The following is a 25,168-nucleotide window of genomic DNA, read 5'->3' as shown; positions in this document are numbered from 1 at the left end:
GGTATTTTCCTTGAAGTATGATGCACAGATTGCATTTACGATGTTTCAGTTGTAGATGCAACTCAAGTTGGTTTTTTACAATACACTGTTTAGTTCTTAGTTCTATTGAAGATACAGTGAGACCAGGGGGGAAGCTCAAAGACTTAGAGAATGTTTTTACAACTGGATTATAGATAGCGACACTGCAGGTCTGCTTTGACTTCTTTTTCTCTGAAGCTGTGATGACAATGATCTGTAGAGTAGCCCAGAGTATAGGTTAGGTGGGAAGATAAATGTTTTGTTTGAGATTGGGATACTATGAAAGCATAATGACAAGAGTATTCCCTCCCCCCAACTGGAGGGTTGATGATAGATTGAAGAGTAGCACAGTTTGAAGCATAGTTTCAGTTCGATGATGACACTAACTGTGAGTTGGCAAAATCAAAGTGTGGTGGCAGTTTTCTTTTTTCCTTTTTTCATCAGTCTAACTGGTTTGGTGTGACTTGCGACAACTTTATTTTCTCTACTGCACCAAACTATTTTTAGATTAGCATTTTTACCAAACTTAGACATTTGATTGTTGGATACAATACAATTTCTGTCTTCCCCTACAGTTTATCCTCCACAGTTCCATTATTCTTTGATGTCTTATCACAGATCCTGTTAGCCTGTCCCTTCTTGTCAATGTTTTCCACTCAGTTCTTTTCTCATCAGTTCTGGAGAGAACCTTCTTATTCCTTAACTAATAGTACAAAATTCTCAGCATCCGACTATTTCCACACATTTCTTTTCTCGTCAGTCCTGCAGAGAACCTTCTCACTCCTTAACTAATACTGCACACAATTCTCAACATCCGACTATACCAGCACATCACAAACACTTTGATTCTTTTCTTTTCCAGTTTTCCTAGATTCCATGTATCAATTCCATATGATGCGTGTTCCACGCATATATTCTTAGTCATTTCTTCCTCAAATTAAGACTGACATTTGAGGCTACTAGATATTTTTTGATCAGAAATGCCCTCTTTGCTTGGGCTTGTCTACTTTTGTTTCCTCCTTGTTTTGTCCTTTACCTGTGATTTTATTTCAAAGGCAGCACAATTCTTTCATTTCACCTACTATGTGGTCCAAAGTTTTACTGTTAAGTTTATTGCTACTTTAATTTTTGCTAAGCCTCATTACATTTATATTTCTTTACTTTACTCTCAATCCATATTCCTTGTAGATTAGACTGTGCATTTAATACACCGGAGTCCTGTAATTCTTCCTAACTTTCATTATGGGTAGCAATGTCATCAGTGAGTCTTATTGTGGACATCCCTTCACCCTGAAATTTAATCACATTCCTGAAAATTTTTTTTCCCTGACATTGCTTCTTCAATGTACAGATATAACAACTGGGCCCTCCCACAGAGGACTTCAATATACTCTTTCCACCTATCCATTTTCTGTTATCCATTTAACAGTGGAATTACACTTGCAGCCTTTATATTAATGCTTTCGCTGAAGAATGATGAATGATTTGATTTCTCTACATACTGAATCAGTCCTTCATATGACTATATCCTTCTCAATTTTTCTTCTTCTTCTTCTTCTTCTTCTTCTTCTTCTTCTTCTTTTTTTTTGCCGCCATTTCGCCTTGATTTCCCTGCACTTCTTTTTTGTTTCATTCCTAAACATCTTTTATCGCTTGCTGTGCTCCTGTCTTGTTCCGAACATTTATATACAGTCTTTTTTGTCAATCAAATGAAGTAATTATACTATATTTAAAAACAAAAATGATGTGACTTACCATACGAAAGCGCTGGCAGGTCGATAGAAGCACAAACAGACACATACATACACACAAAATTCTAGCTTTCACAACCAATGGTTGCTTCGTTAGGAAAGAGGGAAGGAGAGGGAAAGACGAAAGGATGTGTGTTTTAAGGGAGAGGGTAAGGAGTCATTCCAATCCCGGGAGTGGAAAGACTTACCTTAGGGGGAAAAAAGGACAGGTATACACTCGCGCACACACACACATATCCATCCGCACATACACAGACACAAGCAGACATTTGTAAAGGCAAAGAGTTTTCTTTAAACTGTTCAGCAACTATGTCTTCTGAGTCGGGGGGGTCGGTAAAATGATCCAGTTAATAGTTTAGTCCGATTGTCAGGTATAACCTCTACCCTACTATTTCACATGAACTATCTACTTTAGTTTCACTACAAGGCAAACTACCTCTGACAGCAATAAATACTGGCCACCAACTGTATTTAATCTATCCTTTCAGAACACTGTTAGATCATTTGAAAAAATTTCGGCTGAACTTATTTCCGGCTTTAGCCAGCTCTCTGTACCTACAACTACGGTATTTGACCTTCAGTGCTTTCTATTAAGGGCTTGGAGCTCTGGTTCTTTCCCAACACAGCTACAACAATTTACAACTACAGTACCAATCGTTTCTACAACTACCTTACTGTGTTTTACCTGCCCACTTTTAGACGGACGCCCCTTTTGTGGTTCCTGAGATCCTCTAACCTAAAAAACTGCCCAGTCGCTTCCACACAGCCCCCGCTACCCATGCAGCCGCCTCCTGTGTGTGGTGGACTCCTGACCTATTAAGCGGAACCCGGAAACCCACCACCTGATGGCACAAGTCAAGGAATCTGCAGCCTACACGGTCACAGAACCACCTGAGCATCTGATTCAGACCCTCCACTCAGCTCTGCACCAAAGGACCACAGTCGGTTCTATTGACGATGCTGCAGATGGTGAGCTCCGCCTTAATCTCGGAAACAAGACTGGCAGTCTTTACCATTTCCGCTAGGCACCTGAGACCAGGCGGAATCTGCTCCGATCCAAAACGACACATGTCATTGCTACCAACACGAGCGACTACCTGCAGTTGGCTGCACCCTGTACTCTTCATGGCATCCGGAAGCACCCTTTCCACATCCAGAATGACTCCCTCCAGAATGCACATGGAGTGCACACTGGCTTCCTTCCCCTTACGCGCCTAACGTTGGAGCTCCCAACTACCAGCAAACCCACCTTCTGTGAATGCCCAGACCTTGAGGGCCGGGAAGCTTCCTCTGGAACAGGCTGGACGACTGCATCCAGCTCAGAGACATCGTCAGCCACAGATAATGCCCGAAACCTGTTCGCAAAATGAACCGGGGGGGCCCTACGATCGGCCCCTCGGGAAGTTTTTCGCTGCCTGCTGGACTTATGAATGATCTCCCACTCGACCACGGGTGAGTGGTCAACCTCAGTGCAGGCAGTACCCGGAGAGGTCACTGCAGTGGACCGATGGGAGGACACGTGGGACGTGCTCAACGTCCCTCGCATCCCCGAGTCCGATCCCCCACAGTGATGCCCCTTGGCAGCAGCCTCAAGCTGTGTGACGGAAGCCAACGCAGCCTGAAGCTGTGAGCGAAGGGTCGCCTCCTCAGCTCGCATCTGTATGCAACAGTCACAGTTCCTATCCATTACTGCAGTTGCTCCTGTTTTAAACTCATAAAAATATGCAACAAATGAACGGAGTACTCGCCTTCAGGAACTTGTGGTGTGCTCTCGCTGACGGTCTAACTGACACTCTAGGTTTGTGTGGAACTACCCACTTAGGCCGTAGCTCATAAAATTTTGATCTTCCAGTATGTGAAGTTGTATAGTTGCTCTTATAAATTGCAGAAGTTTCTTTAATACTGCAAGTCATGTACCTCTTCACTTTTACAACTTTTTGACCTTCATCTGTTACTGTTATAGTGTTGTTTGTTGGCACTCTGGCGAGAACAGTCCCATTTATCTTCCAGAAAAAATGACTGCACAGTTAGAACTTGAGCTGCTTCTACAAGATGACCATAATAGAGATCTGGTCCTCCAGAGACTCCTTTTACAGACCTCACATTTCTTGATTTGTCTACCATATACTTTGATACTGATGGAACATGGTTCAAAATTGTTTTCTTTGAAAATTTCTCTGGAACAACAGTTAAAACCTGCACCTTCTCACTGTAGGATGCACAATATTCAACAGGAATTGATATTTGTGAAAAATTCCTGGCAAAAGGTGCAAGAGTACATTGGTTCATTTTCTTCTGAGGATGGAATTTCTACTTTGAAGAGTGTGGTTAGTTGTGCTTTAGTGTATGCATCCATAACTCTGGTAATTTCTCTGCACTTTCTTGATGCATAAAGCTTATGACTCAACTTCATTGTACACTGTTTCTTAACAGGACTAACAGCGACCTCTGTAGTTGACTGATTTATGGTATTTACTTCTTCGTTTATTAATGCAAAATCTGCATCATCTGCACCATGGGAGGCTTCACCTTGTTCAGATACTACCATTGCTGTTATCCTGTCAAAACATTTAGAACACACAAAGTTGTCACTGGAAACACCTTCCCTTTGTTCCCTTTGAAAGAGTCTTCAAATGAGAACACTTATTCCTAACCTGAACAAAGTTGGCTTTTTTTCCTTTTTTTCCCCTTATATATTACTCTTTTATGGATATGCACACTTCACTCTCCTGTGGCCCCACTCAGAAGACATTTCAAACAGTCCTTTTCACAAAACACAGTACAACTGTGTCAACTGGCAAATTCCTCATGAAAACACAGAACTCACTGGATGGCCTCAGATTTCTTAGAAGCCTCTTCAGTAAACAAATTAGCACTGGGCAATACAGAAACCTGCAATGAACAAACACGACAAAGAAACTGACAAGAAACTACAATAAAGTGTAAAAAATATCTGCAACAGTGAAAGTGAAAAGAAATAACTGCAACAAAGAAAATGATAAGAAATAACTCCAACAAAGACAATAGAAATAAACATCACTAACAAAGAAATTAGTAAGAAACAACTTCAGTGAAGACATACATTGCCCTTGAAAGTTAAAAAAACCTGTCCAACTTGAAAGTGGAAGCTCTCCTTTACAGAGAATATAGTACTTCTTGGGTACTGATCAACAGAAAAAAATCTAACATTTCTGAATTGGCATTTTTAAAAAAAAGAAAAAGTTTTTTTCTATGAATTATTTAAAAAAATTAAAAGGCGACAGTAAAAGAACTTTGACAGATGTGTGCAAATGGAGCATACCATTGTAATCATAAAGCAACTGTTTTTCAAATAAAAAAACTCTTAGCAAAATTTTTAGAACTGTTTCAGAGATACAGCATTTAAAATTTTTTTCCGAAATTCGCATCTTCAGAATGGTGTTCGCAATGTCATCTTTGGAGGCCTGTATCTCAGAGCAGGAATTTTTTTGGAGAAAACAGAAGCATATGTGTTTTCTCACTTACTCCTGAATTTTAACATATGCTAAATTCAATAACATCAGAGACTACGAAAGTAACCCCCCCCCCCCCCCTGCCTGAAGTGATATGGATTAATATTAGGATGGTGCATGGCGATTTTTAATTGTTACATGCTTAGCTTGTCCCTGCCCTAGACCCCATATTTCCAGCGGTTGTTGTGATAGTTTCATTTTATTGCTGGAGTGAGACATTCTTGTGTCACTTTTATTTTTGTTGGTATTTGTTGGCATGTGTATGCAGTAACATCGGCACCATTTTGTACATGCTGTAAGGAGGCATTTCCACCATATTGATGACATTATGGGTGGAATTGGGCACTTCCCTAATGCCAGTATGTGGCCATTTCAGGATCTTTGCCACTTAAGTCTATTTGTACACATGGTAGTTATACTTGAACCAGTGCTGTAATTATGCATATTTTTGTCCAGCAGAGCTGTGCAGTTGATTTTAAGCATTATTCGTTTAATTTCCTCATGTGTGTACAGTGCAGGCACAGTCAGTATGTGCAGTTCTTTGAATTAAGTCCTGCTGTGCACTGCCTTAGTGCTGGTTTCCAATGCACCTAATCACTTTTTTATTTTGGAAAGGAAAGTTGCTACTCACCATATAGTGGAGATGCTGAGTCATAGATAGACACAACAAATAGACTGTCACAAATAAAGATTTTGGCCATAAAGGCCTTCGTCAAACCACCCCCCCCCCTTACACACACACACACACACACACACACACACACACACACACACACACACACACCCCTATGTAATGACACTTGCAATCTGTTCTTACATTGCAATTGTATAATTAAAAAAACCTGCGATGTTGACAGGAGTAAGACGTACCATGAATAGGAAGGTAGGGCAGAGAGTGAGTTGCTGTAAACAGTTGATTGGATGGTTATTCTTGTCAGAATCAGTGGTAAACCAACACCAGATATTCACAAAGGTATCACAAACAAAAACTGAAGTATAGAGGACATAATTGCGTGGATACCGAATGTGCGATTCAGTATGGAAAGAGAGATGAAAATTTAATTATCGTGATGGGTGATGGAAGACACTTAAGTTGGAGAAGGGGTAAAGCCAGAGCTATAGAATAACGTGCACTTGACAGTGCAAATGAGAGAGGAGAAAGACTTCGAGTTGTGCGATGAATTTCAGCTAGTAATAGTGAATACACTGTTAATAAATCACAAGAGGAGAGGTACTTGGAAAAGGCCTGCAGACACAGAAAGACTCAAGTTGAATTACACCACAGCCAGAAAGAGATTTCAAAAACAGATGTTTAATTGCAAGGCATTCCTAGGAACAGATATGGACTCAGTTCACAATTTAGTATCAAATCTGCATTCGGCCATCTTGATTTAGGTTTTCTGTGATTTCGCTAAATTGCTTCTGGCAAATGCTGGGATGGTCCTTTTGAAAGGCCACGGCTGACTTCCTTCCCCATCCTTCCCTAATCCGCAGGGTCCGATGACCTCACTGTTTGGTCCCCCTCCCCCGAATCAACCAACAATTTAGTAAAGACAAAGAGGGGGCTAAAATTTAAGAGACTCATCTGGAGGAATCAGTTTGTGAATAAATAGGATACTGAAGTATTGGGGAATGGTGGACATTCGAAGTTCTCTGAAGCTGTGGATATTGTGATGATGTATACAACAATAGGCATTCTGTTGAATAACAGGAAGTTAGACAGACAGATAAATGTACAAGACAGATAACTGTGAAGAAACCGTGAGTAACAGTATAATTACTTCTGATACGAATATAATAGGGAAACATTCCACGCGGGAAAAATATATTTAAAAACAAAAATGATGTGACTTACCATACGAAAGTACTGGCAGGTCGATAGAAACACAAACAGACACATACATACACACAAAATTCTAGCTTTCGCAACCAATGGTTGCTTCGTCAGGAAAGAGGGAAGGAGAGGGAAAGATGAAAGGATGTTGGTTTTAAGGGAGAGGGTAAGGAGTCGTTCCAATCCCGGGAGCAGAAAGACTTACCTTAGGGGGAAAAAAGGACAGGTACACACACACACACACACACACACACACACACACACACACACACACACATCCATCCGCACATACGCAGACATTTGTAAAGGCAAAGAGTTTTATACTCACACAATCATAGTCCGTGGTGACTTCAATCTACCCTTGATATGCTGGAAAAATTATACGTTTAAAGCCGGCGGCAGGCATAAAACATCATCCGAAATTGTACTGAATGCTTTCTCAGAAAATTATTTTGAACAATTAGTTCATGAGCCCACTCGAAGCGTAAATGGTTGCGAAAGCATACTTGACCTTTTAGCAACAAATAGTGCAAATAGTGAGTGTTGTGACAAATACAGGGATTAGCGACCACAAGGCATTTGCTGCTAGGCTGAAAATATATCTATTTAAAAAAGCTGATAAAAATGCTCTTAACGCCTTTTTAAGAGACAGTCTTCATGCCTTCCGATATGATCATGTAGGTGCAGAAAAGTTGTGGAATGTTTTCAAAGAGATAGTATCAACAGCAATTGAAAGATATATACCACATAAATTAATAAGTCATGGTACTGATCCCCCATGGCACACAAAACGGGTCCAATTGTTGTTGCAGAAGCAACGAAAAAAGCAAGCCAAATTTAAAAGAACGCAAAATCTCCAAGACTGGCAAAGTTTTACGGAAGTTCGAAATATAGCGCGAAATTCAATGCATGATGCATTTACTAATTTCCACTACGAAATTTGTCTCAAAATCTGGCAGAAAACCCAAAGAGATTCTGGTCATACATAAAGCACACCAGTGGCGAGACGCAATCAATACCTTCACTTCGCGATAACAACGGTGAAGTCACTGATGACAGTGCCACTGAAGCAGAGTTACTAAACACAGTTTTCCGAAACTCCTTCACCAAAGACGACAAAGTAAATATTCCAGAATTCCAATCAAGAACAACTGCCAAGATGAGAAACTTAGAAGTAGATATCCTCAGTGTAACAAGGCAGCTTAAATCACTTAATAATGGCAAGGCCTCCGCTCCAGATTGTATACCAGTCAGGTTCCTCTCAGAGTATGCTGATAAAATAGCTCCATATTTAGCAATTATATACAACCACTCGCTCACAGAAACATTGTACCTAAAAACTGGAAAATCGCTCAAGTCACACTAATACCCAAAAAGGGAAGTAGGAGTAATCCGCTGAATTACAGGCCTATATCGCAAACGTAGATTTGCAGTAGGGTTTTAGAACATATAATGTATTCGAACATTATGAAGTACTTTGAAGAAAACGATTTATTGACATATAGTCAGCACGGATTCAGAAAATACCATTCTTGTGAAATATAACTAGCTCTTTATACTCATGAAGTAATAAGTGCTATTGACAGGGGATGTCAAATTGATTCCATATTTTTAGGTTTCCAGAAGGCTTTCGACACCGTTCCTCACAAGCGTCTTCTAACCAAACTGCGTGTCTACGGAGTATCGCCTCAGTTGTGCGAGTGGATTCGTGATTTCCTGTCAGAAAGGTCACAGTTCGTAGTAATAGATGGAAAGTCAGAGTAAAACAGAAGTAATATCCGTTGTTCCCCAAGGAGGTGTTATAGGCCCTCTATTGTTCCTGATCTATATTAACGACATAGCTGACAATCTGAGTAGCCGTCTTGGATTGTTTGCAGATGACGATGTCATTTACCATCTTGTAAAGTCATCAGATGATCAAAACAAATTGCAAAATGATTTAGTTAAGATATCTGTATGGTGCAAAAAGTGGCAATTGACCCTGAATAAAGAAAAGTGTGAAGTTATTCACATGAGCACTAAAAGAAATCAGCTAAATTTCAATTATGCAATAAGTAACACAAATCTGAGGGCTGTAAATTCAACTAAATACTTAGGGATTACAATTACAAATAACCTAAATTGGAACGATCACATAGATAATATTGTGGGTAGAGCAAACCAAAGACTGTGATTCATTGGCAGAACACTTAGAAGGTGCCACAGGTCTACCAAAGAGACTGCTTACACTACACTTGTCCCCCCCCCTATTCTGGAGTATTGCTGTGCAGTGTGGGATCTGCATCAGGTGGGACTGACGGATGACATCGAAAAAGCACAAAGAAGGGCAGTTCGTTTTGTATTATTGCGAAATAGGGGAGATAGTGTCACAGACATGATATGTGAATTGGAGTGGCAATCATTACAAAAAGGCATTTTTCGTTGCGACGGGATCTTCTCATGAAATTTCAATCACCAGTTTTCTCCTCCGATTGTGAAAACATTCTGTTGTCACTCACCTACATAGGGAGAAATAATCATCACAATAAAATATGAGAAATCAGGGCTTGCACAGAAAAATTTAAGTGCTTGTTTTCCCACGTGCCGTTCGAGAGTGGAACGGTAGAGAGACAGCATGGAGGTGGTTCATTGAACCCTCTGCCAGGCACTTTATTGTGAATAGCAGAGTAATCACGTAGATGCAGAAGTAGACATGTCTGTTCATGTGTGTATCGCGCGAATTTTTAACTCTGTGTGGTAACTTTGAAGAACTTACTTGAGCGCGTGACATATAACACCTTGGTTGGGCATGTGAAGTCATTATTAGTCTGTGACGTTAAGCGAGAGACTTACTTGTTTCAAGGACGTGGTGACTGCCCTGGAAAGGGAGGACTGTCTTTACAGACACATGGCCTGGAAGACTTAGCACCTAACTCTGCAGAAATTATATGGAGGGCACATAAACTAGTTAAGAAAACTGTTGCCTTTGACAGTTTCACTGATGAACTTGGTAAATGGTCAGTGAAAGCAGTAACACACCAGCATCTGAAGAAATTGCAACAACACATTGAAGAAGTGAAAGGGTGTGTACAGGCTGAAGAACTACACTTAGTGCTTCACTGTGATTTTGCTGAGAACTGGTCTGTAATTCTCCCACAAGAAGTACAAAGGTATCATTGGAGTAATGACTAGGTTTCAATTTTTGCAGGAGTGACATATTTTCAAAACAAGACCACAAGTGTTGCAGTTATAAGTGACGACACAGGACATGACTCAGCACATGCTTTGCTAGCAATGCACAGAATTCTTCAACTGCAAACAGGGACAGAGATGATGATCATTATTTCTGAAGGTGCTCCTAATCATTTTAAAAATCATTACCAGCTGTTTGAATTAAGGCACTTGTACCACCTAACTGGATATACAGTGCTACTGGCCACGGGAAGAGGCCTTGTGATGGTGTAGGAGGCCTGCTGAAGCACCATGCTACAAAACATATTCTTTCCAGACCAAATACAGCTGCAAATCAGAAGGCGGAGGATTTTACGAGAGTTGTGAAATCTTACACATCCACAGCCCTCATTCTTTTGTTCAAAGAGGAAATCTAAGAATTTCGTGAGCAGAAAAAATGAAGAATGGTCCAAACAAACTACGCCTGTGAAAGGAATCCAGAGGACCCATTTTTGGACTCAAATTGATGGGCGAACTCATATTGCATGAACTTCAAAGAGCAAGAAAGAAGAAATTTCGTTTGTTTGGCTAACACCTCAGAAACAGCAGAATAATATTCACATTCACAACCTGAGAAGGGGGATGTTTGAAGCATGTGTGTATGACTGACTGGTGGGTTGCAGAGATTATAGACACAAGTTATGAGTTAAACGAAACTGTAGTGAACTTTATGCTACCACATGGACCAGCTGCTGGATATAGGTTTCCAGTTGAAGCACATCAACAACACCACCAGTGTCAATTTCCTGTTCACAATGTTTTGAAGACTGTAAGTGCTCCAGTTGCTATTGGTTCAACAGGAAGGCATCACCCCATATCAAAATAAGATACTGAAGAAGTGTAGCATATTTTTAGTTCATTGACTGGCCAATTTCAGTACAAAACAGGGGCCGACAGAAGCGTCCGATCCCACGCGTCAGCTTTGACCCGTGACGTAAGGCTGTTGTGGTGTGTGATGTCACAATGGCGCAGAATTTAGTTTGTGAGAGTGGCATGTTTGTAGGTGTCGTTTTGTGGCGATCGGTGGTGCTCTCTGGTGGTGTGTTAAGTGATGTTTTTGGTTTAGTTTGCGAGTGTGGCGTCGTGTGTGAATTTTGGTAAAGTGGTTTTTTTTATGTCTTTGGTAGGTATGGATATGACTGACAGGGTCAACAGTTTTCGGTTGTCAGCTATGATGGGGGACAGTGCGTTGTCTCTAATAAAATTTCTTCAACTATTCGTATTTTTGGATGAAGTTGTGAAGTGTTCAGTATGTCGTGAAGAATTGAGGCTTACTTAAAGTTCCGGCATCTCAGACCAGGGACGACTGTATGTGGAGATGTGTTAAGGATAACAGGTCAAGGGAAGCGTTCGATCCCAATTTATGAGATCGGGAGCTGCTGTGGAGCTATATAAGTCAAGGAAAGTGTCCGATTCCAGATGATATTATGTTCGTTGGATTTGGGGAGTTTTGTGATGACGTTTTTTGTCGTTTTGCGTGGTTTAGTATGGGGGTGCGTGTCTAAATTGGTTTATATTTAGTTTGTCCCCACCAAAAAACCCCCTATTTCCCGCACTTGTCCCGTTAGTCTCATTAGGCATTTTGTGGAACGTGTGTGTTTGTTTTTCGATGTATTTTCGTCCTCATAATGTGTATGTAACGACTTTATATGCGCCATACTGGAATCGTGGTTTATGGACGTAACGTTAGCGACAGCCCCGGACGGTGCACAAGTCCTGAAGATCATATTGATGCGCTCTTGGTTGGTGTGGCGGGGGGTACGTGTGGAGGGGGGTAAATGGGCGGGGCTTGTGCAAATGTCCGGGGCTGTCACTAACGTTTCCTGTTTATGGTCGTTTCCGCCATATTTGTGACGTCATAGGTCAAAGCAGACGGGCGGGATCGGACGCTTCCGCATTTCCCAAAACAGAGTCCACAGAAGTTGTATAAACTGAAACCTTTAAGTCTTTGAGCCTTTCACGCACATTTTGGAACCATTTAAAATGCTTGAAAAATGAGTCTCTTACTCATCTTTCAAAACTTAAATTATGTTAAATAAGGCTAGGTTTTTATTTTTATGAGTCTGTTATGTGATAATGTGGAAATAATAACAGGTTTTATGAATGGCAAAAATTTCAATTGTTTATAAAACCTGTTTAACTTAAAAGTGGAAGCTCTCCTGTTCAAGGAATGTAGAACTACATGGTACTACTAAAAAAATCTAGAACTGTTCCTGAGATACAGCATTTTAAATTTTTTTTCAAAAATGGTATGCACAGTGTCCTCTTTGGAGGGCTGTATCTCAGAGAAAACAAAAAAAAATGTGTTCCTTACTTAGTCCTTCATTTTAACATATGCTAAATCCAATAACACCCGAGACTATGAAGGTAAGATTTTTTCCTAGACTGCCTGAATCGATATGGACTATGCCTAAATTAATGCCACACTCACAAAACTAGGAGGAATCTCACAATTCACACTACTTATATAGCTCAGTCGATGCTCATAATAGCAAAAAGCCAACACCTACAACCCCAAAAAGTGGAATCAGCCTTCCTCATGACCTATATAGCTCAACCATAGTTCTTGATACTAAAAAACCAACACCTAAAACTCCAAAAAGTGGAATCGGACATTTCTCTTTACCACAACCACAGCTGTCAACATCTACTACCAAACCACAAGCTTCACACACCCACATAACTCACAAAACACCACCGAAAACAAAATACCATAAACACACACACATACACACACCAGAAAAACAAAAATTCCCTCTCCCACACACAAAACAACCCCAAACTACTTGATATCACTCCCAAACACAAAGTCAGCAAACAAGCAAAATCAATCACACCTTACAAAAAGAAAAATATGAACCCAACTGGTCTTTTCCAACAAATTCTAAACATCCATCTAACCCAGAACCTGCCCCATTAAGCCTGGGCACGTCTCCAAAACCCCTCTCCCAAGCAATATAAATAACTTAAAAACATTGTCTGTTTTCAAACAAAAACTGAGTGGGTTGAGGACTTTTTGGTAAGGAGAATACAGCATGTTATCTTGGACTGAGAGTCATTGTCATATGTAGTAGTAACTTTGGATGCGCCACAGGAAAGTGTGTTGGGACCATTGCTTTTCATGTTGCATATTAATGACCTTGCAGATAATATCAATAGTAAAATCAGGTTTTATGCAGATGATGCAGTTATCTATAATGAAGTAGTATCTGAGAGAAGTTGCATAAATATTCAGTCAGATCTTGACAAGATTACAATACGGTGCAGAGATTGGCAACTAGCTCTTTATGTTCAGAGTTGTAAAATTATGCACTTCTCAAAACGACAAAATGTAGTATCCGGTAACTATAATATCACTGCATCACAGTTGGAATCAACAAACTTATACAAAAACCTAGGTGTAACATTGTAGGAATATGAAATGGAATGATCACATAGGTTCAGTCATGGGTACAGCAGGTTGTGGACTTAGGCTTATTGGTAGGATACTGGGGAAGTGCAATCAGTCTACAAAGAAGATTGCTTACACATTACTTGTGTGGCCAAACCTAGAATATTATTCAAGTGTGTGGGACCCATACCAGATGGTACTAACAGGGGATACTGAACATTTCCTGAGAGGGGCAGCACGAATGGTCGCAGGTTTGTTTAATTCATGGGAGCATTCTGCAGACGTACACTATCCCAAGAATGTCTATTAACTAAGTTTCAAGAACTGGCGATCACTATAGGTATATACAACAACCCCCGTATATATTGCTCGCACAGGGATCATATGGATAAGATTAGAATAATTATTGCATGTACAAGGGATTCAAACAATCATTCTTCCTGCACTCCATATGTGAATGGAACAGGAAGAAACCCTATAACTGGTGCAATGGGGCGTACCCCTGCCATGCACCTCACAGTGGTTTGCAGAGTGTAGATAGAAGCTTAACAGAATGTCTTGTGGAGGGATTCTAATAGTGATATTCTCGATGTGTTAATTTGAAGTCCTACCATGAACCAAGTACTCAGGAAAACATTACTCGAAGGACAAAAATCAATGTTAATGCAACGCATCATTTTCCTGGTAAAAGGTAAATGATTCTGGGTATGTCATCAATGACCCCCGAGAGACAGTAACCGATAAAGAATTAATCTGCTTATTTCTGACTGTTAAGAATTTTTTTTCACGTTGGGCTCTACTGGGGGCAAGTCCAGCACGCCTCTCACTCATACTGGGTTTTTCCTTTAACCCGATAATTAAAAAAAAAAAAAAAAAAAAAAAAAAAAAATGTTGTCGATCAGTATTACCTGTGTTCAACTTCTGCAGTTGACGTGGAAGCAGTCTCATCAGGTTTCTCCACCTTCACCTGCACAGTCGTCGTGTTTTCATTCCCTGCCATCTTTCAGAAAACAGTTCAAAGTAATAAATACCACGAAATGGAAAGCTCATTTCTTACTGGTATTTAGGGATAGGTTGATATGCTGGACATCATAAAACTTCCGTAAATTACGATGTAAACAACAATTACAACGTGAACAAACGTGTCGTGACACACTACACCCCGACTCACCAATTTCAACGCGTCTGAATTCGACAAACAACACTAAACAATAATAGAAAATTACGTCAGATTTATGTCTGGCACATTATTGACAGACACCAAGAAAATTCACTCTCATGCTCTCTCACGCAACGTACACATCGCGCAGTAGCAGACTACCAATACTACTGAGTACTGATACACTGCTAGAGTAGACGCAGTGCTGTACTACGTTGTTGTACGAAGCAGCCGTATCACAACCAAAGATAATGGAATTTCACTTGACAGCCGTAAAAAAAAAAAATAAGAAAAAAACATAAATAAATACATCGATCCCTGAAAAAATTTGATGAACAAATGGAATGCACGAGGAAAGTGAAAACCAAACTTAATGATTTGTGCCCAGCGAGTACTTCAACGGGTACCGACTGAAACATGTTTGAGAACGAGTGTCATGTCTTTTACAATGCACATCGCAGTATTTATGTTGTGACAGAAAGGAAGAATTTAGTGTTGTTCTGTTGTAATCCGCGGAGGAATAGTTAGGGATATTTAAAGTGGAGAAGATGGGAAGTATAGGGACCAACATAACGCGAACCACGGGGAAAGGGAAAAGTAAAGCAGCATTGCGTGCAGGACTACCGAGAAATGTTAGGAGCATGAGGTTGTTTGAAATAAATCTGAAATATGGTTAGCAATATGTTTCAATATAATGAAATATGCTTTACACTCAGCAATTTTGTATGTTTAGCAAGGAGGTCCTTGAAGCAACGTTGCAGAAAAAGAGAGAATGTAATGCAAAAGCCCAAAAAATAGTTGAGAGTTTACTGGAGAAAGATATCAATGAAGAATGGTTCGTCGGCTGTGTGAGTTTTATCGTCATTTAAATTGTTTTATTCTGTAGAAATTCTAATTTCTTACTCTGATTACACTGCACTGTACTATCAAGAGTATGGTCTCTTTGAAGTCAACATGGCCGTAAGCGTACATTAATGACACTAAAGTGCATTCATATAATCTGACTCTTCGTGAGAGGCTATTGATTGGTGGTTGATTTGGTGGAGGGGACCAAACAGCTAGGTCATAGGTCTCATCAAATAGAGGGGGGGGGGGGGGGGTTGGGGAAGGAAGTCAGCCATGCCCCTTCAAAGGACGCTGCCCGGCATTTGCCGGAAGCGATTTAGGGAGCTCATACAAAACCTAAACCGGGATGGCCAGTCACAGATTTGAACCGTTGTCCTCCGGAATACGAGTCCAGTGTGCTAACCATTGCGCTCATGATATCACTTTTACTTCGTTCAATAAGTCTCGGCATCCATGAACTGACTTGCACTATGGTACCTACACCTCAACACACACACTTGTTATCTTTGTAGTACATGAAAATATGAAACTTCCTGGCAGATTAAAACTGTGTGCTGGACCGAGACTCGAACTCGGGACATTTGACTTTCATGGGCAAGTGCTCTACCAACTGAACTACCCAAGCACTACTCACACCCCATCCTCACAGCTCTACTTCTGCCAGTACCTCGTCTCATACCTTTCAAACTTCGCAGAAGCTGAGAGGATGGGGTGTGTTGTGCTTGGGTAGCTCAGTTTGTAGAGCTCTTGCCCACAAAAGGCAAAGGTCCTGAGTTCGAGTCTTGATCTGGCACACTGTTTTAATCTGCCAGGAAGTTATGATTATATTGTCATCACAAAAATGGATCAGTCCTGTTCTGGGAATTTATGCTTTATCTTACTGTGCTCTTTAACATCCAGTGTGACTGATTTCAGATTACTGCTAGTGGGCCTATGTTCATCTTCCCATATTCTTGACATTTTCATGACCACCAGAGGCAATATAATTCTTTATTTAAAACATCTCTCTCTCTCTCTCTCTCTCTCTCTCTCTCTCTCTCTCTCTCTCTGGATAAAATCTTAGCTATGATAATACCCTCAGCACACTAACTTATTGTATCAGATGATAAAGTATAAGATTCTTACTATACTGGTTATTTGTCAGGCCCTCGTCCAGATTGATGACCAATTATGGTTGATGATCACCAGGTTTTTTCCAGAATCTATACTTAGTAGCATTTCAGTTAATGATCTCTTAAGTATACTGAAACCAATAGGTTGCATATACTATGGTCCCAGTTATGTTCTCTTAGCCAGGAGATAGTCTTGTTACCACAAACCAAAATGAAGTCCTACATATGAATTATTGTGCCTGTTGCTTTCTTTACTGCAGTCTCAATACATCTTTCCTTTTGAGAGTTCTGTTTAATGTCCAGTCAGTTTGTCTGTCTGTGAGTAGCCTACTACAGATAAGCCTCTCCTTTACCCAGCATTGACAGCTGGCACATTATATGGTAAGAGCATTGCATCTGTGGTATTACACTTATGTTGAAATGTTCAACCTGTCTCTCTGTTGCATGTTGCAGTGTATCTGGGATATATTCTGTTTGATGTGGCAGCTTTCTTTCTTTTCAATCACATCTTAAACTTCAACAATGCAACTAGATTACTGTTTTTACAAGACATTGTCTAGTATGTCTACTAACCATCTGCTTGCTGATTTTCTTCATTGTCCCATCTGTATCATCCACTGAAATCGGACTACTGTGTAAGCATTTGGCACATTCATTCAATCTTTGTGTCCAGCGCGTGGATGGCTCATAGCAAAGTTTAGCTGTAATGTACATTGCAAGTGGCAACATACTATTTGTTGTCATTTTTTTAGGATTCTGTAAAGATCAATTTCAAATTTTTCCACAGCAGAAACCACGAGTACGCCTCCTTTTAGTTAGAGCAGTGAGTCTTAGGTTAGTCACTTTTGTTGGCCTGCATAGAGTAACAAATCACTTTTAGTCTTTTAATCTAAATGCAAGAGGTCTGTATTTGTCACTCCATAATGCAGTTCTATGAGAGAATGAAGCGCAATTTTGAATTACTTAATTCTCTGTTTGATGTATGTCACACATGCTGTTCCAAGTAGGCATGTCAATATTTAAATCTATCATCAAAAGTTGTGGGGCAAATTTGTTTTATAGTTGTTAACAATTGGTCCTTTTGTTGTTGTAAACCCCCCAGAGAAACTTACGAGTACACACCAAACTGAGTCAAGAAAAATGCGCCTTCTGCTAACACATGTCTTTTGAAATGACAGTAATGGTTAAGTTAGAGGAATTTGAAACATACAAAAGGGTATTGACAGTCTTTGTACCCCTGTGCAACCATAAAATTGAATAGAAAGGGAGGAATGGTTTTATAGTCCTGCGCTTATTTACCTCTGGCATTCCCCATACTGTGACTTAGAAGTGGAAATGTAGATGTAGGTTCTGCCACGGCAGAAGAGCTGTACTCAGCTTTGGATGTGGACTCAGGCACATCTATCTGATCTGCACATTGCATTCGGGAAGCAATTGAGGTGAACTGAAAAATACTCAACCAACAAATTTTGTTAAATATCAAGATATTGCCTCCAAATTCAGAGATCTGTAACTGACAGTTTGTTGGTGGCATTCTGGTTCTCCCTGTGTAATGACATTACTGCCCAATAAAGATTACTTTTATGTATTTATTACTTGTATGCTGGTCTTGATCACATCAAGAGGGAATTTAATAACAAAGAATTGTCATCAGGCTGTAGGATTGTGGAGCAAATCATCATTAACACTTGTAAAATATCCAAATTAATTTTCTGATTAAAACTGTATATAATTAGATACTGACATGAATATTTTTGGCAGATGTCTTTGGCATGTGCTAAGCAACCAGTACGGATGCCACTGATGATGGGTTTGTGCACCCAGTACTATACAAAAATCTCGCTAATCTGGCACTCTGTAGTCCGGCCTCTGACTTATCTGGCCTCTAGTCACTCAAGCAAAACTGATGCACACAACTGTGAATTAACATGTGCAACAATGTGTTAGTAAATTACAATGGTAAATAGTGCTATACGTATTTGAAATTATGTTCTTCTTTACAGTTCAATGTCGTAGCTTCTAAAAGGAAAGACATTATGTTATACCTCAAGCAGAAACTCATAGTTTTAGATAAGTTGAAGTGAGGTTCTTCATAGAAAGCCCTTGCTGCTGCTTACTGTGTTCTACAGACAACTAATTATGGTATCAGAAAGAAATATGATGTTGCTTGATAACACCAAACCCAAGTGGAGAGCAAGTTGGGAAGATGGAAGGTTATGCAAAAGAATGAGAATGAAGAACTGTACTTATCTTTTTTTAGAGTGTTCATGTACAAAAACATAGAAAATTGGTTCCGGTCAGTGGCCAGATAATAAATGAAAAAGCAGTTGCATTTAACAAACAGTTTTGTGGCAGAAATTTGTTTGTAGAGTGTGAGGGTTGACTATCAAAAAAGAAAAAAAAAATGGAAGACAAATTGGCATGTCCTAGCTGACAGTCACAAGGGAAGTTGCATAATAATGAAAAAGATGCAGAATGATTTGTAAAGATGAAATGGAACAAAATAGAGGAAGAAGAATTAACTACTGATGCCTTCTAAGTACTGATGAAACCAGCCACTTTCCCTAGGTAGTTCCTTCAAAAAACATTAGCTGCCAGGAACGAGAAGGAAGCTTATGGCTACAGACAACAGAAACTGCATGTAACATTAATTGTGTCCCCTAACACAAATGGGAGTCATAAACTACAACTCATAGTGATTGGGGAATCCCAACATCCATTTTGTTTTCAACACAGTGACAGAAATACACTACCAGGTCAAATTGTGCGCAGAAGAAAGAGTGGATAAACAGAGAAATATTCTCTTGGTGATCTCACAATACATTTGTATCAACTACGATTTAAAAAAAAGCTGAAGAAGGGGAAGCTTCCAGTGAAAGCTATTCCTATAATTGACAAAGCTCGCAGTCATCCATCATATGTGAATCCAAAGTCTGGTGGTGTACAAGCACTCACTATCCCTCCCAGTGTGACAACCCTGATTTAGTCCAAGCACCAGGGAATTTTGGAATCAAATAAACACCCTTATTGGCGTGCACTTCTTGTCACCACACTGAACAAATGTGAAAACGACTGTACCGAGGTTATGTTGAAGATGTGGAAAGCAATCAACTTACCAGATGGTTTCCAAACAGCATAACATCGGATAAATGGAGAATGCTTCCATAATGAAGTGCTGGAGAAAAGAGTGGCTACCCATTGATGCAGAGTTATAACTAGTATGGAGTGACAGTAATGAGCCAGTCAATTCAGAATCATCAGCTGCTGACACTGTGCATTGACATGTTCGACAAGCAATCAGGAGGAGGAGAAATTGACGAAGATGATATTACTAAGTGTCTGAATGTGGAAAACTGCAAGATAAACCAAACTTTAACAGTTGAAGGAATAATCAAAAGTATACAGGAAAGTAATGATGAAAGTGATGAAGAGGTAATAGGAGGAGAGTACTTCTGCTGCTGAAGCTATAGATGTCTTCCTGGAGTGCATTATCTGACAACAAGATACAAGCAATGTATCTTGGAATTTAATAAAGTGTAGTCCCTGTGTATTTAAACTACATTTCAGACACTCGGTAATCCGGCATCAGTATGTGCAAGGAATGACTGGATTAGCAAGAGTCTAGTGTAGTTCAGCAATGAACAAATAGAAGTAATCTTTATTGGGCAACTTACTTGTTCAACTGCAAATTTAGTTACAGAGGGAAATGTATTGTTCAAAATTATAGGGGGATACAGAGGCTTGATTGCAGTAATTCAAATTGATGTAGGTTGCAGTAAAGACAAAGCGGTTTCTACAGGGTAGATTAGCATGGAGACCTGCATCAAACCAGTCTTCTGATGGAAGACAGAACAACAACAACAACATGTATGAAATAGTCCAGAAGTAAAAGTAATTCACATAGTTATTGATGTGAGCAGATTATGAGTATTCATAAGCTGATGGTAGTATAGTTTACTACTTCTTGCTGTTAATGTATAACTGCATTTGTTCCACATCACAGAAGACTCTCATTCATGATTATGTTTACAGAACACGATGAATGAATTAATGATGGTACCACTTCTGTTCCATACTAATTCATTATGACTGCTTGACTCCTTGTGAATATGTATAATCTGATTAGCTCTCTCTTTACCACTTTAATATTTAAACTTAGATTGAATTTCATACATTACAGCCTCAGAAAGAAGTATCGATATGAGAAAACCAAAAAGAACTGTAACATTTGTCAGGAAGAAATGATTGTGTTCCATCTAACAAATGATCTCGCTTTGCCAGTTACTTTAAGGTAAATTGCAGTGTTTTCCTTTCTTTTGTGTGTGTGTGTGTGTGTGTGTGTGTGTGTGTGTGTGTGTGTGTGTGTGTGTGTGTGTGTGTGTGTGTGTCTGTGTGTGTGTGTACGTACTTGGTTGTAACACCATTCTCCTTCCAGTATGGTCGTCTTTTTGTTTTGTCCTTGTTCTCATGGTCTGACTACTCTGTACCACAGTCACACATAGATTTATTCCTCTTGGCTTCCTTTCCAGGTAGGGTGATGCTGTAAGAGTGTGTCTCACTACAACCATATACTGAATGACAAACACACCTTCAATGATAATCTTTTGAATTATTTCAATTATATACATCAGTTGTGAAGTCAGGTCCAAATTGATTCAAGTACATCAATCACCACATCAAACTCACCTTAAGATCTAAGATTTACAATCTTCATTTGTCTTTGAAGTTTACATTGTAGTATGTCCATTTTCTGTGAGGTGCTCATGACACCTTAAAGGGGCATCACCAAGGCATAAATGTCCTCATTCAGCAAGTGCCACTGCTGTCACCCAACGCCGCACCATGCCCCTGCTGTGTTGTGTCACTGCATACACATCTTCTGCACAAGTCACAGATCACGGTGCTCACAGTGTATTTTTCCCACCACACAAAATGTTTATAAGAGACATGACCATCTTTCACCAGTGTGAATATCCTCAGTGGAACATAGGTCATTTTCATGAATAACCCATGTTACATTACAAAATAAACTGTTTGCAGCACTTAAGTTATGCTTTTGCAGCGTACCATAAGTATGGCTATTGTTGTCAGATTTTAGACGTTGTAATGTTCTGGAGAGTATTTTGTAATACTTTATCATATTGTGACTAGCAAATATAAGAAGTATTATGATAATACATATTCAAAGATTAAAATCTTCAGAAAATTAGAACAAGCAACCACTAACTTGCAGATGAATGATGGGTTTCAGGCAAACACACATAAAGATCAGATAACTGAACTAGCATTTCAGCTTTTGCTTCTCATGTAGCTATTCCCTTTTCTGACGTTGTAATTTGACTACCCCATTTGCAATTTATGTATGGGTATGCATTTGTAAGCACATCTGGACAATGTATGTAAACTCACAGTAAAGAAAAGCTCTGAAGCTGAGATACAATATGTATCTGCTGCCCCATGTTGAACATGTATTTGACATAAAAAGTTGAAGAAATGTCAACATTGTTATTGGAAAAGTACTACTTGTGACACTGTTATTGAAATAGCTTTTACATCTGTATTGTAATGAAAATGCCAGTGGTACAGTAACCTCAAAATTTTGATAGTAAGTTATAAAAATGAAAGGAAATTTATACTTAAATGTGAAACACATTTTCTTTTCTGTTGCAGTTGAAATTTATTAGTGATACCCACTTTCAAGATGTAGTTGAAGAAAGGGCAATCACTAAACTTTGCGGATACCCTTTGTGTAATGGTATTTTGAAGAACATTCCAAATCAACAGTATAAGATATGCACAACACAGAATAAAGTTTATGACTTAACGGAAAGAAAGGTAACTGTCCAAACCACAATAATGGTTTAATATGTGCAATTTAGGGTTGTGTCGAGAAGAGAGAACACAATGAAAGGCTTTTTACTGCTTCCTTCATTTAACATGAATTTACTTATTCTAAGGTTGGCATGTGTTTCCCATAAGGGCAAACATAAGAGACTTTGAGCATGTAAATTAGCAAATTTTATCATTAATGTTCATCGCAGTGCAGTATGTGATTTGATAATGTTTTGCACTTCAATCCAATGTGCCACTCACTTCACACATGCACATGTTGGGGAGAAAGGGGTGAATATTCTTTCATCAGAATACCAGGCACCATATTGTTGTCTTTGTAATTTTGCTAGGCCTTTGTGGATAAGAGCCCAGTTTGTTGGATTGATAAAACTCGCAACTGACGAGTTAATTTCCAACAACTTCAGGCTTCCACTCACTAAGAGGACCTTCGAGTACTTGAATATACCTACTTTACTGAAAGTAAAGCTGCATGTTTTTTTCAGACTGTTTCACACAAGTTGAATCCCTATTCATGTTTTATTTACAAGAAATTTCTGTGCTTGCATTTCTTTTCCAGCATTAAAGTTATAACTCCTGTGTGTTGATTGGTGACTGCAAAGTTGAAGCAGCACTCCTCCAACAAGATTTAAATTGCTAGCCAGAAGAATGTTCGATATTACATTATTGATACTCTACTGAAGCTATTTTTCTCAGTTTTCATTATAAGATTTTAATTGAAGGGGTCAGTGAAAGAAAGTGCTATCCGTCAATTTATTAAGTGTTAGACTGATCACTTTATCTCTTTTGTTTTCAAATGCACCATATGCTGGTAGATAGTATTTACCTGTCTACTGTATAAATTATTTTGTGTAATTGTGTTTTGTTCTTATCTTTGAATTTAACTCAGCATATAATATGCAGTATCTTAAAATGTGCTCCTGAGGGCTATCACTTTCTTCTGCCAATCCCTTCAGTGACCTTGAAGAATCTATTTCATATCCTAAATGGAACAATGTCAATAGCATACATAATATACAGCATTTGTTTCATTTGATTTTCTATTAGATCATAAGGCAAGATTGCCCTGGAATTCATGCTTTGCAGATTAAGTTAGATGACAGTGAACTCATTTATGGCAGGAGTGGGGTTCAGTTCCCCTTTTAGCTTATACGCTTTCTCTAATACTTTCGTAATGGGTTTGTGCTCCATTCTTGGTGACTGTAAGGTGAACTAGATGTTAAAAACTCTTCACCTTCATTCCCTGGTTCAAATGAAATGACACTAAGTCATTCAGAAGGTTACACATGCCAACCATAGGTAAAGTCCATCTCACATGGAGTAAGATTCACTGCGATCTTACTTGCCGGCTCACACGACAGCTCCCATGTGGACTCTGACATCTGCTGGCCTAAAGGGAGCTGTGCATGTTTTCTGTGATAGCTCTGGTGCTAATTTCTTGTGAAGCCTTGTGAGGGTCCCTGAATTCTACCTCCGCTGGTCAGTCAGAATCCCTGTTTGGCATCTGGCATCACAGACTACAGGGGGCAGGAACTCCCGGACAACACCAGTTAACCCTGAAGACCAGACAGATTGCCATGCGCTACTAGCCAATGGACGATCTTTCTCAAACAACTGTAAAGGAAAAATAGTTTCATTTGTCAGCTTCATGATGAACTGCTCATTATTTCATCAATGGTCATATTTATTGTGATATTTCAGGATTAAGTAAACTACTTCAAGAATTTCTGAAAGTTTGCAGTGCAAAATAGACATTCCTATCAATTTGCGTTTAGTGCATGTTAGGTCACATGTTGCTGTGTATGAATTATGGATAGCATATTGAATTTTTCTTTAAACTTTGAAGGCTATTGCTATCTGTCACCAATTTCAAGGAAACTGATCATATGTAAGGCACTTTGTCCTGAACTCATGTGCCAGCGAAAAAGCCAGAATGAAATATTCATAAAATTCTTCATATCTCTCTAATGGTTTCAGATAATGAAACAAAATTTTGGGAAATCATAGTAAGCAAAGGGGAGAGTATTTAGTCATAAGATTAATATGCAAAACTTCCATAACTAGCACAATATTCAAGCACCTATGAATTTTTTCAATGAAATAATGTAACATTTAAGCGCCTTCAATAGCTGGTAAAATGAGAGTTGCTTTGGGTTTGGAACAATATATGTGAAAAAATTAAAATTTATTTTTATATCGAGAATGAGAATTTTCATTTACTTTCGTCTTTCCGTCAGTTGCTTTTTTTTTGTGATTCTGTCACAATGTCAACTGCATTAGAATGTTAGTGAAATGTATATTTTATAAACTCTGCTGTATTTTGGTGAAAAAACAGTATGACTACTCAAAATTCGTCACTGATAATATTCCTTTAAAGAAAAATAAGTCTGGGGAAAATAAATCATTTCATCTGTTGAAATTTCAGTAGAGTATTTTTAATAAGAATGATATGGATTGAAACTGCCCAACAGATTTTATTTCTGTATCTCAGTAATCTAAGAAAAAT

General features: G+C 39.2%; 2 protein-coding genes across 7 annotated transcripts in view; one reads left to right on the top strand and one right to left on the bottom strand.

The window, feature by feature from the left end:
* The window catches only part of LOC124613147 (DNA-directed RNA polymerase III subunit RPC6), a 71,840-nt gene extending 56,766 nt beyond the window's left edge, over positions 1–15,074 (bottom strand). The window contains exons 1-2 of one of the 3 annotated variants that reach the window (XM_047141764.1): positions 14,867–15,074; positions 14,604–14,777 (exon numbers count right to left, since the gene is read on the bottom strand). In XM_047141764.1, the coding sequence (XP_046997720.1) occupies positions 14,604–14,695 (92 nt within the window). In that variant the 5' untranslated portion in view covers positions 14,696–14,777; positions 14,867–15,074. The remainder of the gene's footprint in view (positions 1–14,603; positions 14,778–14,866) is intronic. The other 2 variants (XM_047141763.1, XM_047141765.1) reach the window with 2 other exon arrangements.
* Positions 15,075–15,297: 223 nt separating this feature from the next.
* LOC124612513 (putative RNA polymerase II subunit B1 CTD phosphatase RPAP2) overlaps positions 15,298–25,168 on the top strand; it is a 42,433-nt gene continuing 32,562 nt past the window's right edge. For 2 of the 4 annotated variants that reach the window (XM_047140762.1, XM_047140761.1), the window contains exons 1-3: positions 15,298–15,500; positions 15,588–15,702; positions 22,483–22,647. In XM_047140762.1, the coding sequence (XP_046996718.1) occupies positions 15,403–15,500; positions 15,588–15,702; positions 22,483–22,647 (378 nt within the window). In that variant the 5' untranslated portion in view covers positions 15,298–15,402. The remainder of the gene's footprint in view (positions 15,501–15,587; positions 15,703–22,482; positions 22,648–25,168) is intronic. The other 2 variants (XM_047140760.1, XM_047140763.1) reach the window with 2 other exon arrangements.

The sequence above is a fragment of the Schistocerca americana genome, chromosome 4 (assembly GCF_021461395.2).
Source record: "Schistocerca americana isolate TAMUIC-IGC-003095 chromosome 4, iqSchAmer2.1, whole genome shotgun sequence".
In the NCBI taxonomy this organism is placed as follows: Eukaryota; Metazoa; Arthropoda; class Insecta; order Orthoptera; family Acrididae; genus Schistocerca; species Schistocerca americana.
The sequence above is the reverse complement of the archived record's forward strand: the minus strand, read 5'-3'. Positions and strand labels throughout refer to the sequence as shown.